Below are 14,060 nucleotides of genomic sequence, written 5' to 3'. Positions count from 1 at the left end.
CACCCTCGCTGGTTTAAGCAGTAACTCAGCCCGAACCAACGCTATGTACCGCACCATTTGGCTCAATGCGTAGAATAGTTAGTAGGCAATACTGTAACAGTTCTTATTGATCCTCGGTGCTTTCGGAAGTATCAGCGTTTTCCATTGCTATTTTAGGGGCACTAGGGACCTTTCGAAACCACGACAGCGACGCTGTCGACAAGGTCTACCAAAAAATGATTTTTTTTACTTAACAATATCGCAACTATCGTTATTTATTTAGTGCGTTCATTGGTGTCTAAACTAAGCTCGAATTGAACATGTTGGTGCCGCTGAAGTTCTAAACACAAAAAATCCACGTTCTCCAGACTACGCAGAATTTTGGTCATTTCACGTCGTTAGTTTTCAGAGGTCGACAAAGAAATGTACCAAGATGGATAACGCACGTGCTATGCTATCCCATTATTGCGCGCATTTAACCTTTTGTTTGGCAACGTTCTCGTTGCCGTCGCCGACATGGTTTCGTAAGGTCGCTACTACTACTTTCGAAGAGTCGGTACTTTGGGCAGCGGAAATTTGTACCGTTAATATGACGCTTAAAGTCTTTGTAGAGAATTGTTGGAGGTAGGAATTAGAGGGTCTTCTTCCGATCTTTTTGCAATGTTCGGGTTCAGTGAGAATTCCTCATCACAACAGACCCAATAGAATATTGTTTGACAGGTCGAGCACCAAACAAAACATCAAGTATCTAAGCAGCTCACTACTTTCAATTTTATCGAGATTTACCACCAACCGTGAAATTTTATTGCCTTTTTGAGACTGTTATTTTCAGCGCATTATTTTTTCTTTATTATTTTTTACTGCTTCTTTTCTTATTTCTCCCAGTTAGTACCGGTAAAAAGCTAAACATTAAACTCTCTTTGTGTTTTGAATTCTTGTTAAGATGATATTCATCGTGGTGTTATCAATCCTTGTACTTATATCCCTGGTCGGCAATACGCTTGTCATTTTAACTGTCCTCATCAACAAGCCCATGCAGACTACGCTCAATTATCTACTGGTAAACTTGGCCGTCGCCGACATGATGTTCGCCTCGTCCATAGGTATCCAGTACGTTATGATGCCATTTATTGCCCACCCCGAAGGAGAGGCAGGTCGATACCTGTGTACATTTGTCACAGACGGAAATATGGCGTGGGTTGGTGGTGCTGTATCTATCCTGTGCCTGGTCTACATCACTGTTGAACGCTACTTTGCCATTATCCATCCACTTCGCCAGCGCGGTAGATTTACAAAGCGACGTCTGAAAGTCTTCGTCGTCCTTGGATGGAGTTTTGCTATTTTGATGCAAACGCATGGCTTTATAGAAATCAGATATTATCGACCCGACCTACGTTTGTGCAAAGGTGACGGTAGCTTTGGCTACGTGGAGGCCAAAGTGGGAAGTCTGGCTTGGATGGTTCTAGCAGGCATAGTCCCTGTAAGCATCATGACATACATGTACTCCAGAGTAGTGCATCACTTGTGGTTCAAGCCAGTCGGGAATTTGGACGCTTCCCAGAGGGCTTCACTACGCTATCGTAAGCAAGTTGCCATAACGCTGATTACGGTCAGCCTGATCTACGCAGTGTCCTGGATTCCGAACTTAACAGCTTACGTCTTAAAATCCTGGGATGGAGTGGTTATGGGTTCGTGGTACGATAAGAGTGGTACATTATCGGTAACCTTCAACTCTTGTATCAATCCGGTGTTGTACAGCATGCGGATAAAAAGCTTCCGTGAGCATCTCCGTGACATGCTATTGTGCAAGAAAAAGCAAACAGCAAGAGGACAGGCAGCTGTTGTGCATGTGGGGCCTGCAACAGGGCAACCAATCAATGGATGTGAGGAACCTGCTCGTAACACAGCAGCATCAACACCATTCTCATTTTCCTCAGGAAAAATTACCTCGTCGGAAACACCACTTAACGAAGTGGAATCCAGGAGAAAATCTTTGACATTTTCTGACGCTGCAGCAGACATAAAGAAAATAGAAACGGCCACATGCACAACATTTACAGAGAGTAAACAAGTAACAGGAGAAGCTGGGACTGCTTGCCCAACTTGCCCGCAGAAAATATGAGAACTGGGAAGCTTTAGGTGCCATAAAGTTTGTAATTACCGTATTTTATCAATTAAACGCCCCCGGCGTTTATTTCAAATTTGGTTCTCTGGATCCGGCGTTTATTTGAACGGTGCAGTTTATTTGAGCAAAATGATTATTAAACAAGGGTTTTTAGACATTATTTGTGACATGAATGTATCTTGCCATCATACCTAAAGCATATTACACACCTCAAATAAATGCCTAAAAGGCTTACTTACCACTCTACCTTGGAGACCCGGCGAGATTAATCGGTGCCCGGCGTTTAATTGAGAAAATACGGTATGCAGACATGACTTGTCATATGTAGACATCATTAACTTCAAACAATGGTTTTATACTGGATGCGCGTAAAATTAGTGATAAAAGCGCTTAAAAAAATTGCATAATGTCCACCACCACAATTGTATTGTTTACCACCGCCACCACCACTACCACCGCCACCACCACCACGATTCTATTGTCCTAAACCACCACCACAATTCCATGAACCACAATTCTATTGTTTTCCTCGTCCACAACCACCTCCACCACCACCACCGCTACGGTCACCACCACCACCACTTCCACCACCTCCTCCTTCTCCTCCTCCTCCTCCTCCTCCTCCTCCTCCTCCTCCTCCGCAACCACCACCTCCTGCACCGCCTCCACGAACACACACCACCACCACCACTGCCAACACAATTTTTTTTGTACCATAATCACTGCTACCACCACAATCACTGGTCGCGGTGGTGACGGTAGCGGTCGTAGTGGTGGTGGCGGTGGTTGTGGACGAAGAAAGAAAATAATAGCACTGTAGAGGAGGAGGAGGCAGACGAGGAAGAGGTAAACAATAGAATTAAGGAGGAGGAGGAGGAGGAGGAGAGGGCGGCTAGAATTGTGGTGGTGGTGGTGCAGGACAATAGAATCGTGGCGGTGGCAAGCAAAAGAATTTTGATGGAGAAAAAAGAAATTTTGCAAATGTTTTTGCTTAGGACTAAAAACTCTTTTATCACTGATTTCACTCTAGCGCATCGAGTATAAAGCCTTTTATTGAAAACAATGATGCTTGAATTGATAATCTATGCGATAAGAAAGTTGCATAATTACATGCTTAATGGTTCTTCCAGGGATTTCAAATAGAATGAAAAACAATGCAACTAGTACTGATGCCCATAATACAATAATAATGATAATTGAACCGCTACTGTGATCCAAAGAGTAAATCCTGTCAACCCGGTTATACCAGCCAAGAAAAAAAATAAAACATGACAAACCTGGACTCTGGTTATATCAACAAAGGGAAGAATAGAACATGAAATCACCCACAGTTTAATTAAACCCACCGCATTTTATTCACTGTTCTATGACGTCACCCAGTTAATGTATCCCTGCTCACGCTAATAAGATCCTGCTCAAAAAAAGTGGTTTAAAACAAGCCTTCCATACTACTAACTTGCTCATGTTCTCTGCGAAGGTTTTGCAGCGAAGTATTGAGTTATGATAAAGACCATACGTAGCGGTATAAAAAGACTGCTAAATTAAAAAGTAAGGAGGTTGGTGTTTTTTTTAAACGTTATCCGTTTTATGAAAGAAAAAACACTTGCTGGACAAAGTATGTCTGTGGTCTGTAACTCAGTCAGTAAGAAAACTTAGTCTAGAAAAGTAGACCCGAGATATAAAAGCAGCCGTATGAGTATAAGCGTTGTGGGGTTCTTAGACCTTCTGTTAGTGATTTCCAAAACGAGAAAAAGCACTGCATATAAATTCGCTTTCATCATTGTTGTCATTGCCTACCTTGCTCTTGACTAATAAATTTGTCAATAACTCCCAGGTTAAATATAAAGTCTAATTAAAGTAAAGTAATACAGTAAATATAACTCTTTGTACTGCATTTCCTTGTTTTACTTATTTATGCAAGAAGAAGAAAAAGGTAGCGAATGAAAGAGAAAGTCACATTCCTTTTAATGGCTGACAAAACTATATTAATTTCAAGACGTCAGTCAATTGTTATGATTGACATATCGGCGCATACAGACCAAGAACAAAGAGAACCGAGTTGTCGATGAATTAGATCTGCGCTTCCAGAATGTAAATGACAATAATAGATTTGTCGAATCCTGGCAGACGGAAGTCAATACAAGGTTTTATTAACAGCACCTATATACTCAGTTTACTTTATGCAATAATTTTACAATACATAAAAGATGAAAGTTACCAAAAGGCCATCGATGCCAATTCAATAATAAAGTTCTACACAAATAGAAAACACATCTCTTTATAAAAGACCCCTTGAACCGTTTAGTCCTAAACCTGGGGAGTGTACAATATTATGACCACGATCAATGAGTGTTTTCCCTCTTGAGAGGAACTAAATTGTATAAACCTTGACAGGAGTCTAATGCATTTGTTTCCTGTGTACAATTACCGTTCGCGTGTGTAGAGCTTCTTATAAAAGGCTTTTTGTTTTGTGAAAATGAAAAATCCAATAAAACCTCCGCAGGATGGCAAAGTAATCAAAAAGTGCTTATTCTTACGGAAATAGAAAACACGAAAAAATAATATTTGCATTAATAGATTTCTGAACAATTTTGTTAGGAAGAAAAGTACTCATGTGCATGTTTTCAATCTTGGTCGAAGATTTCGTTGTTTATTAAAATCCAGAAAAGCTCGTTTTACAAAAATATAACTCTTCGTGAACAGTGATTGTGAAGCCAAGCACCAAGCAAAGGAGTATAATTTTAAAGTATATAAATAAAAATGAGAGATATTTAATCAGCATCAGTAACAATAGATAAAAAGTACCGCTGAGTAATCTTATTATTTCTTCATGTGCCTTTTTTGTTTACTTTTGTTTGGAACTTGAGTCAATCGCAGTCCTTCTCAAACAAACAACAAACAAACAGTCAACTTCAAGTAAGAGAATTATGAAATAAAGTTTAGGCTATTTGTACATCAAAGGGCCGAAAGGTTTTCGAGGCCATGAATTTGTCCAAACCAAAGCTATATGTCACTGAAGCGTTTCTTTCACCAACACAGTGCTTTCAAGGTGTGCTCTACCATTTGCCGCCATTCGAGAAATCGTAAGTAGGCTCCAGCGCAAAATTTCGTATTATATGATATCGTTAAGTTTCAAAAATAAAGACCCTCGTTGTTACTTTGGATGCTATACAGTACTTACCCGCTTATAAGAACCCAATTTTTCAAATTTAGCCTAAACGGGTTCTTATGTAAATGGTGCTTAGCATAAGCGTACGGGCAATTTTTTGCCAGGGGGGGCGGCGAGACATTTGCCCAAAAAATTTTCGCTTGTTGCCCAAATTTTTACCAAACAGTCGAGAAGAAACGAGGGTCAAACGATGCACTAACATCTATCATAGAATCTATCATATGAGCTCATATAACTCTACCATTTCGACGGCCGAAGTTATTAACGATAAGATCCATGTCATTGTTGACTACAAAGTTGGAATATGCCCATTAAATGCTAATACAAGTGCGATGACAAGTAATAATAAATAAATGTTTTTCGTCCGGATTTCTATGAAAAAGAGAGCGGGCGGGCGCATATTTTGTTCTTTTTAATTATTGATTATTTTGTTGCATTTCATACCCGTGTTGTTCGAATATCGATGTTTTTTTCCTCCATCGTCAAATTCTCCTGGCCAGAAGCGAACTTTATAATTAAATCCTGCAAGGTAATTGACCTATCCAGTACGGACCTAGTCTTACTCCGTACAAAGTGAAAGTAAACATGGTTGGTTTTTGTTCGTTCTAACTTTTCCAAAAAATAAAAAAAGAGTGGCGGCCCCAAAAAATGAAGCAGGCGGGGACGAGAAACATTTGGGTTTTTTTTTACGTTGTCGTCCCATCAGGTGCTGCAGAGGTAAGTTTTCAATCTGTGAAACACACTAAATGATCGTTGTGCAGAACACGATGTACGTATCAGGTATCACTGCATGGATATGAACCACGTAAGAAAACTCTGAAAACTTATCAAATAGATCATTTTCTTGCATTGTCGCTAGAATTTAAATAGTATTTATGAAACAGTCATGTAGCCTAATCCGCGAAAACGACGAAAACTTGCGCACATTTTCTGCTTCCAGAATCTCGCCGTCGATTTTGTAAAAATTTAGCAACACGGAGAAGCTTTCTTTTTAACAGGTGTTTAACTGTGACAGATATTTGCATAACAGTGCCCAACAGTAAAAATTTACAAATATGAATATCAACAAATGACCCCCTTCACTTTTAACCAGAAACTCGTCAGGTGCTAAGCAATCACTGTCTTGTGTGAATAATCTATCCCTTCGAAGAAAAAACTTCTTAAAAAACTGGCTTTGCCCAAATTTCTCTTGCTGCCCAAAAAATCTGAGTTGCCCAAAATTTGGGGGGGCTGCAGCCCCCCCTGCCCCCCCGGCCCGTACGCCTATGGTGCTTAGTGGAATTTTAGGCTACGCAGATTCTTAAATAGCTTCTTATTTAATGAGAAATATATTATACACCTGTGAATGGTAGAAAGGTCGCATGTATATTAATTTAATGCTAAAACAGAGTCTTTTTTGTTTAATAAGCAACTTTCACTAGTCAAACTTGTTTATTAAGCCAAAAAGTCGCCTAATTTAGAAGTGTATACATGTTCAAGTTCACTACTTAACTTTCGAGTTATGTTTTTTTGCATGAAGTTGTTTTTTTAGGTTAATTTCTATAAGAACGTTTCTATAAAAACCTGTTTCAAATTTTAGGCTTAATAGGTTCTTATGTAAATGGGTCTAAATTGATATTTTAAGGCTAACAGGTTCTTAAATTGCAGGTTCTTATAAGCGGGTAAGTACTGTAGTTGGAAGGAATTACTACAGAATCTTCTTCCGAACTTCTTTTAATAGTCGAAGTATGAATTATAATTTTTCTCCAAAACACAGTAATGTATTTGCAATAGGGACCACCGAACCAATACAGAATGTGAAAGGGATTTATAGGGATTCGTTATTTGCTGGTATTCCTCGTTCAAGAAATAAGAAAAAGCTACGAGATGGGTATAATATTATCACTTTTTGTAATTTCATAATCATAGGCGTACGAGGCGAGGGGGGGGGGGGGGGGGGGGGGGGCGAGGCGGGAAGTAAGCCGACAAAATCTCAACATAACGATCAAAACGAATTAAATAAACAGAAAAAGTATTGGAAATATACCGAAATTTGTGGTTTAAAAGTCTAAATTTCTCATTTATCTGCTTTCGTTTCCTCTCGAAAATTACTATAATCATGTTCTATTTTCTTGCAAATTCTGCGTAACACTGCTCCCAGATTGCTTAATTGCAATCATTGCCCACCTTCTGGCGACCAGAAGGTGGGCTTTTTCATATAGCTTGAACGTTTGCGCGTGGTGGATCCAGTGTAAGACCTGGAACAAAGCTGTTACAAATGTGATAAGCTAATGCTTTTGACTCAAATCAGTAAGTTCTAAGCGCTAGCTCAAAACTTTCAATGAAATGTTATACCCTATTTAACCCTGAATGTTTCATTCACTTTTGTATAACTTACATGTGGGGCAAAAACAATGTAAATTGGCTCCCCAAAAACATTAAAATTTTTGTTGATCTGGAGTGGAATTTCCGAAGAAAAAGGATACAGTGCATTGACTGATCTTCGGGCAGCACAACGAAACTATCGTTTCCTTTAACCAAGCAAGGTTTGTACGCAACTATTTCAATTCACGTTTTTTGTCCATTATTTTTATATGCTTCTTTATTCGACTTTAAACGCATGTCATTTTTCAGAATTTTTTCGGGCAATAAGGTCTCCGCCCCCCCCAGGTCCGAAGGTGCCCGTACGCCTATGTTCCTAATCTCCTGTTAGTTATGTTATTTTTATTGTGGTAAAATCGATGTACTTGGCTTAGATATTTAGTCTATGTAGGTGACTGATGAATGTGCAATATCCATACTGATTGCTTTTAGTGAGACAGCTATCATTAGTCTCTCACTATGTGTTTTCACTTTTAGATCAAAGTGACTCTGAATTCTTGTTAAGATGATATTTATCGTGGTGCAATCAATCCTTTTACTTATATCCCTGGTCGGCAACACGCTGGTCATTTTAACTGTCCTTGTCAACAAGCCCATGAAGACCACACTCAATTATCTACAGGTCAATTTGGCTGTCGCCGACATGATTCTCTCCTTAGCCATAAGTATTCAGTACATTATGATGCCATTCATTGTCCACCCCGAAGGACAGACAGGCCGATACCTGTGTAAATTTTTCACAGACGGAACTATAGCGTGGGTTGGTGGTGCTATGTCCGTTCTGTGCTTGGTCTACATTGCTGTGGAACGCTATTTTGCCATTATTCATCCACTTCGCCAGCGCGGTAGATTTACAAAGCGACGTCTGAAAGTCTTCATCGTCCTTGGATGAAGTTTTGCTATTTTGATGCAAATGCATGGCTTTATAGAAATCAGATATTATCGACCCGACCTACGTTTGTGCAAACGTGACGGTAATTTTGGCTACGTGGAGGCCAAAATAGGCAGTCTGGTTTGGATGGTTCTAGCAGGCATAGTCCCTGTAAGCATCATGGTATACCTGTACTCCAGAGTAGTGCAGCACTTGTGGTTCAAGCCAGTCGAGAATATGGAAGCTTCCCAGAGGGCTTCGCATCGGTATCGAAAGCAAGTTACCATAACGCTGATTACGGTCAGCGTGATCTACGCAGTCTCCTGGATTCCGAACTTGATAGCTTACGTCATTACATTCTGGGGTGGAGAGGTTATGGGTTCGTGGTACGACAAGAGTTTTACATTATTAGCCACCTTCAACTGCTGTATTAATCCGGTGTTGTACAGCATTCGGATAAAAAGCTTCCGTGAACATCTCCGTGATATGTTGTTGTGCAAGAAAAGTCACACAGCCAGAGGACAGCAGCTGTTGTGCGTGTTGGGCCTACAACAGGACAACCAATCATTGGATCTGGGCACTCTTCGCGTAACACAAAAGAACAACCAGTCTCATTTTCTTCAGCATTCAAACAAGAGATGGTCAAGAAAGCAATCGCACTTAACAAAGCGAATTCCAGAAGAAAGATTTTGACATTTTCAGGCGTTGCAGCAGACATAGGGAATATAGAAACGGCCACATGCACAGAAATTACAGAGCGATATGAAGAAACAGGGGCCGCGGGGGCCACGGGGACTGAGTTCTCAACTTGTCTGCAGGAATATGTGAGAACTGAGGAAGCTTTAGGTGCTTTAGCAACTATCGAAACTTTGAAGGCTTATGCAAGAGTACAACCCAATAATAACACAGAAACAAGTCTGTAAGAAACCTAATTTCGCAACAAGTAGCTGGAAGCTCTAGGAATGTCTTTTCTAACTGAGTTCGCTGAGTTCGCAATGAACATTACACACATTAACCTGCTCATGTTCCCAGCGAAGTTTTCGCTGGGAAGTATTGAGTGCGCTTAAATCGAGTAAAAAGGTTGACGTCATTTTTATTTATTTATGTTTTGAAGTTTTGCTGTAACTCTGTCCATTATTACTCAACTCCGAAATTCAGAAAATAACCTTCAACTTTTTTTTACACACATGGTGAACTCGTGGCAGTGACTGTCAGGAGTATATGTTATCACTAGCAGACCGTAAAAATGGAGGTTTATTCACTCTAAACGTTTCTTGATTGTGTTAGTTTACAAAGATGTCCCTTTAAAAGGCCCTAAACGATACGGGAAAACAGTACAACGACATTCCAAGACCACTGACAGAACTTCCTCGTTTGCTGCTCCTGACTTAATAGTGAAATTTTTACAGTGTTGTGAGAAACGCTACAAACTATAATCTAAACAAAAAGTTTCTTTCTGCATGCTCTATAAATTGTAAGTTTTTTGTATTGTTGTTCATGCTGAGAAATAGGCCTTTAGTCCTGTAACATCGAATAATACAACAAATTTTCTATCTTCTATCCAATGACTGAATTATTCTCAATCATTTAAGCAGGCCGTATACTAAGAAACCATTCTTTCGGCATTTATAACAGTTAAAGTTTTGCGTAAATACGAAGTGTCCTGAAGATCCATGGGTTTTCAGGTTATGTTACAGTGTATAATTCCTCATAATCCCACTCAATGAGGACCTGACTGGACCTTGAGAAAGAACCTGAAGATCGCAGAGACAGCGCTCGAGTTGTGTATTTGTGCACGACTCTAACACAGTGGTACAGCGCACGAATAAGTTGAGATAAAGTAGCAAACACCACAAGGAGGCAAGCTACAGCTGGCAGCAGTCCAAGCACAGCAATCTCTATCCACTGCAAAACATGGACAAAGCTTTGATTGGGTCCAGTAGGCTGTAGTCCCTCGGAAATGTAGGTGACTTCAGCTAAACTGAATGTACAAATGGTAACCAGGCTAAACAGGGAAAGGGTTTCGCAGAAGTTGGCTTTGCGGTTGCGAAATGGCCTCGACCTCAGATGATGCAGCAGAATCAGAACACATACACAGTCCAGGCAGACGAACCGTATCATGGGATCGGTAGAAAAAGTATGAATGGCCAGCAAAATAAATCTTCGACCAATCAACACGCTTTCCCAGTACAACGTACCATCCTCGCGATTAGAAGGAGGCCGGAATGGGTCATGGAGAACCTTCTTGATTTCTTCGGTATCGTTGAAATTTCCACCAAGCAGCTCGAATTGGTTTCCATTCGCTCTCGTCTTACAATACCGAAACAGCCAGATAAGGAGAAGAGGCAGAGGAAAAGCACATGATATTAAGAATTCCTTGGCCGACACTCTGTTTTTGGAAAGCATTAGTGATCCCCAGAAAATCACCAGCACGAGGGGAATGACGAACACCACTATGAAGACAATGAAAAGGTACTGCCACCACTGCCAACACTGAATGTTGCCGTCCACAAACAAGCGCCAATCCTGCCCAATAGGAACGCAGTGCATAAGCTTAAGGGTTGTATCTGCAAGTGTTTCGTATCCAAGTAACAATGTTTCCAAAGCCACAGCCAGGTACAATGCTAGTGATGGATTTGGAAGGTAAAAGGACTTACTTATGCCTCGATGAATGACATAGATGGAACCAATAGAAAGCAATGTTGTCAGAAACTTTAAGCACATGAATAGTTCTTTGGTGACGGCATTGAGGCCAGGAAACGGACACCCAATGCTACCGTCCATAGTTTTTACCTGGAAATTAAAAACCGCAATGACCGGTGGAATGAAAGGAACCATGTGAAGGGTTTTCTCCGGGGACTTGATCATTACCAGCTCGGCAACTTGATAAAAGTAGAAGACGATCTTTAGATACCCGGCATCGTGTTTGTCATTACTGGCGTCATCGTTTGATGACACCTGTCTATTGTCGCCACCTTCGGATGTTCTTATAAACCACATGCTCTGCCGATATAACATTGAGAATATAGGAGGTTTAAAGACGACGTAAATGGCAAAGACCACGAAGTAGATAAATGTCGCCATCCAAAACCAGTGATCGTTGCATTCCTCTTTCTTCCTGCAGGATGTAGAATACAACGCTTCACTGTATCCGTCAAAACATTGGCCACACAACACACCTGACCGTCTGCCATGACAACCATTATATGAAAAATGGTTAGGATGGTTTGGATGGTTACAGTATTCAAGTGGGCATGGAACAAATTGCAGATTTGCTGGTCTAATTGGAATGTGGTAACCCCAAAAGTTTTCTTTGGCTACAATGTTTCCATTTTGACAAGTTGCTCCATAAGGGCATTTAAGGCACCTAGTAGCATTGTTGATATTTAAACCTTTGGTAGATCCTCTCTGTAGACTGTAAAAACCATCAGGACACTCTTCACAAAATACCTTGATGTAATTGACGTTTATCCAACATGTTTCACTTCCTTTGACAAATTCAAAGCCATCTTGTTTTGTCATTTTCTCCAGATTGATCTGCTTTCCAGTTGGACATTGCAGGAAGGACAATTCATCGATGTTTATAGAACTGCTCTTTGTAGTTGCAAATATTGGATAAAATTTCCTGTTGACGCTTGCTGTAAAAGATGAGTTCTTTATTGTCAAATAGCCAGCACTTTCAGATCGCAGGAAACAGCCATAGCTTGAAACATTAGAGAGTCTCTTCAAACTTGTTTGGGTAAAGGTGCTGTTCTCGATGGTGAGACGTCCGTAGCCTGTCTTCATATAGACGTGACCTCCCATAGTTACTCCCTCATTGTTTTTAAAGATACAGTTTCTGAAAGTGACGTTGCCGTTTAACAAGTTCAAAGCTCCAGATATACCAATGTTACCTTCAAATATGGTATCTTCAAAAATCACCGGAAGTTGAAACTTCTTGCTCCATATGAGGTTGCTACTTTTCTCGCCTTCTCTTTTGCGTGGACATTTGGGCGGGTCGTCGTTTTGAAATTCTACTTGTACAGTTGCCCGTGCATCTAATCGATACACAAACTGGTGGTTGTTAAGAAACTTGCAGTTTTTTACCGAGATCAGCCCATAGACAAGCTTGTCTGCACCAACAGACAATGCACAGTCATGTAATCCTTGAAATGTAACGTTTTCAAGTCTAAGCTGTGCTTCAAACCCAAACCTCGAATTGAAAGGTTCTAACATTTTCATGTTATTTTCTACAAAAAACCTGATTGCATCACCGTTGCCTCGTGTTTCGGGACCTCCTAGAAAAAGGCTGTTTTTAACAACAAGTGTTTGGTCACTTGCTGTGCAATAATGGCGACTCGCCAAACAAGTGGTTGTTGCCATTCTTATGCCAACCCTGTTGTTCACTAGAATGCATCGATCTAGGAAAACCTTTACACCAACTACTCTTTGTACCAACTTTGGAGAACCACCGGCTACAATTGCATATGAAAATGTTGAGTTAATGTTCACTTCTGTCAATCGCAAATCAATTCCACCTTGAACACAAATGGAGTTTTCGTTGTTTATAAACGATGTGTTCAATAATGACACATATCCAGCGCTATAAATATCATGAACCGAGACTGCCAATGCAAAGCTGTTGTCTTCGTGGCCAAGCTGACGAAAGATGGAATCGGTGATAAAGGTATGTGTACGGATCCTCTTTTTCAACTGTATTGTTGACCAGACATGAACAGCGCCTGTTGTATTTCTAGATTCCGAGATTACTTTAAACCGTCCTTTTTTGCCCTCGAAAAGGCACCGCGAGATTGTCAGATTGAAGAACTCATTAAACACGTAGACAAATATAGAATATTTGTTGTACCAGAATTCACTAGCCGTAACTACAAGGGTCGACTTCTGACAGACTTGTGCAAGAGATTCTTCTTGTCGCATGCCAACACCGTACGGACAGTTCATAAATCTGCAGTTGGTTACGAAGACGGTAAAAGAGCACAGATTGATAAAAATGACTCCATTGTTGTCGAATGCAAGGTTTGAGAGGGTTACTTCAAGAGACTTATTTCTGGCATGTGCACCAAAAGTTAGGCTATCGCGATGTTCACAAGAAATATGAGCCTTCGAGAACTGACCATGGATTGTAACACTTTTGTCTATAAGTTTGCCTTTCACTCCATTAGGACCGTCCATTCTTAAACAGCCGTATGGATGTGACTCGCTCTTCCTTCCGTCAAGACAAATCTTTCCGCCATCGCGAACTAACCGTAGTGCTTGTGGTAAAGTCCGGCATGGTATAACAGAAGAACCGCAATGAAGTAAATCTTCCCCAGTAAGGTGGGAAACAAAGAGGCAATCACTCTCTCCTTCGTCAGCACCTGAGAGAAATCGAAATTTCGTAAAAATCTTGCCGTATTCAAGCTACTGGTAATTTACTTTCAAGACTGGTTTTAACTGTGTATAAGCATAAAAACAAGCATACACATAAGCGCATAAAAAGAACGAACGCCCTCATTGTTCTTAGACGGTTCTCACGTGACATGCATAAGCATAAACATAAGCACAAGAAAACCAAA

At 40.5% G+C, this 14,060-nt stretch overlaps 2 protein-coding genes and 1 pseudogene across 2 annotated transcripts in view; 2 read left to right on the top strand and 1 right to left on the bottom strand.

Annotated features, from left to right (window-relative positions):
- Positions 1-922: 922 nt before the first annotated feature.
- On the top strand, positions 923-2,101 carry LOC144633454 (QRFP-like peptide receptor). The gene has a single exon (XM_078492324.1). It carries the CDS (start codon positions 923-925, stop codon positions 2,099-2,101), a length of 1,179 nt encoding a protein of 392 aa, XP_078348450.1.
- A 6,038-nt stretch (positions 2,102-8,139) lies between these two features.
- Positions 8,140-9,428, top strand: LOC144633453 (allatostatin-A receptor-like; annotated as a pseudogene).
- Positions 9,429-9,975: 547 nt separating this feature from the next.
- Positions 9,976-14,060, bottom strand: part of LOC144633452 (uncharacterized) — a 13,232-nt gene continuing 9,147 nt past the window's right edge. The window contains exon 5 of the mRNA XM_078492323.1: positions 9,976-13,862. Coding sequence (XP_078348449.1) covers positions 10,192-13,862 — 3,671 coding nt within the window. The 3' untranslated portion in view covers positions 9,976-10,191. The remainder of the gene's footprint in view (positions 13,863-14,060) is intronic.

Source organism: Oculina patagonica, chromosome 12 (assembly GCF_052425735.1).
Source record: "Oculina patagonica isolate OP01 chromosome 12, crgOcupat, whole genome shotgun sequence".
NCBI lineage: Eukaryota > Metazoa > Cnidaria > Anthozoa > Scleractinia > Oculinidae > Oculina > Oculina patagonica.
Note: the sequence above shows the minus strand (reverse complement) of the source record. Positions and strands in the feature narration are given on the sequence as shown.

Excerpts from the sequence above, each read along its gene's own strand:
- LOC144633454 (XM_078492324.1), top strand. The coding sequence starts at position 923 with ATGATATTCATCGTGGTGTTATCAATCCTTGTACTTATATCCCTGGTC.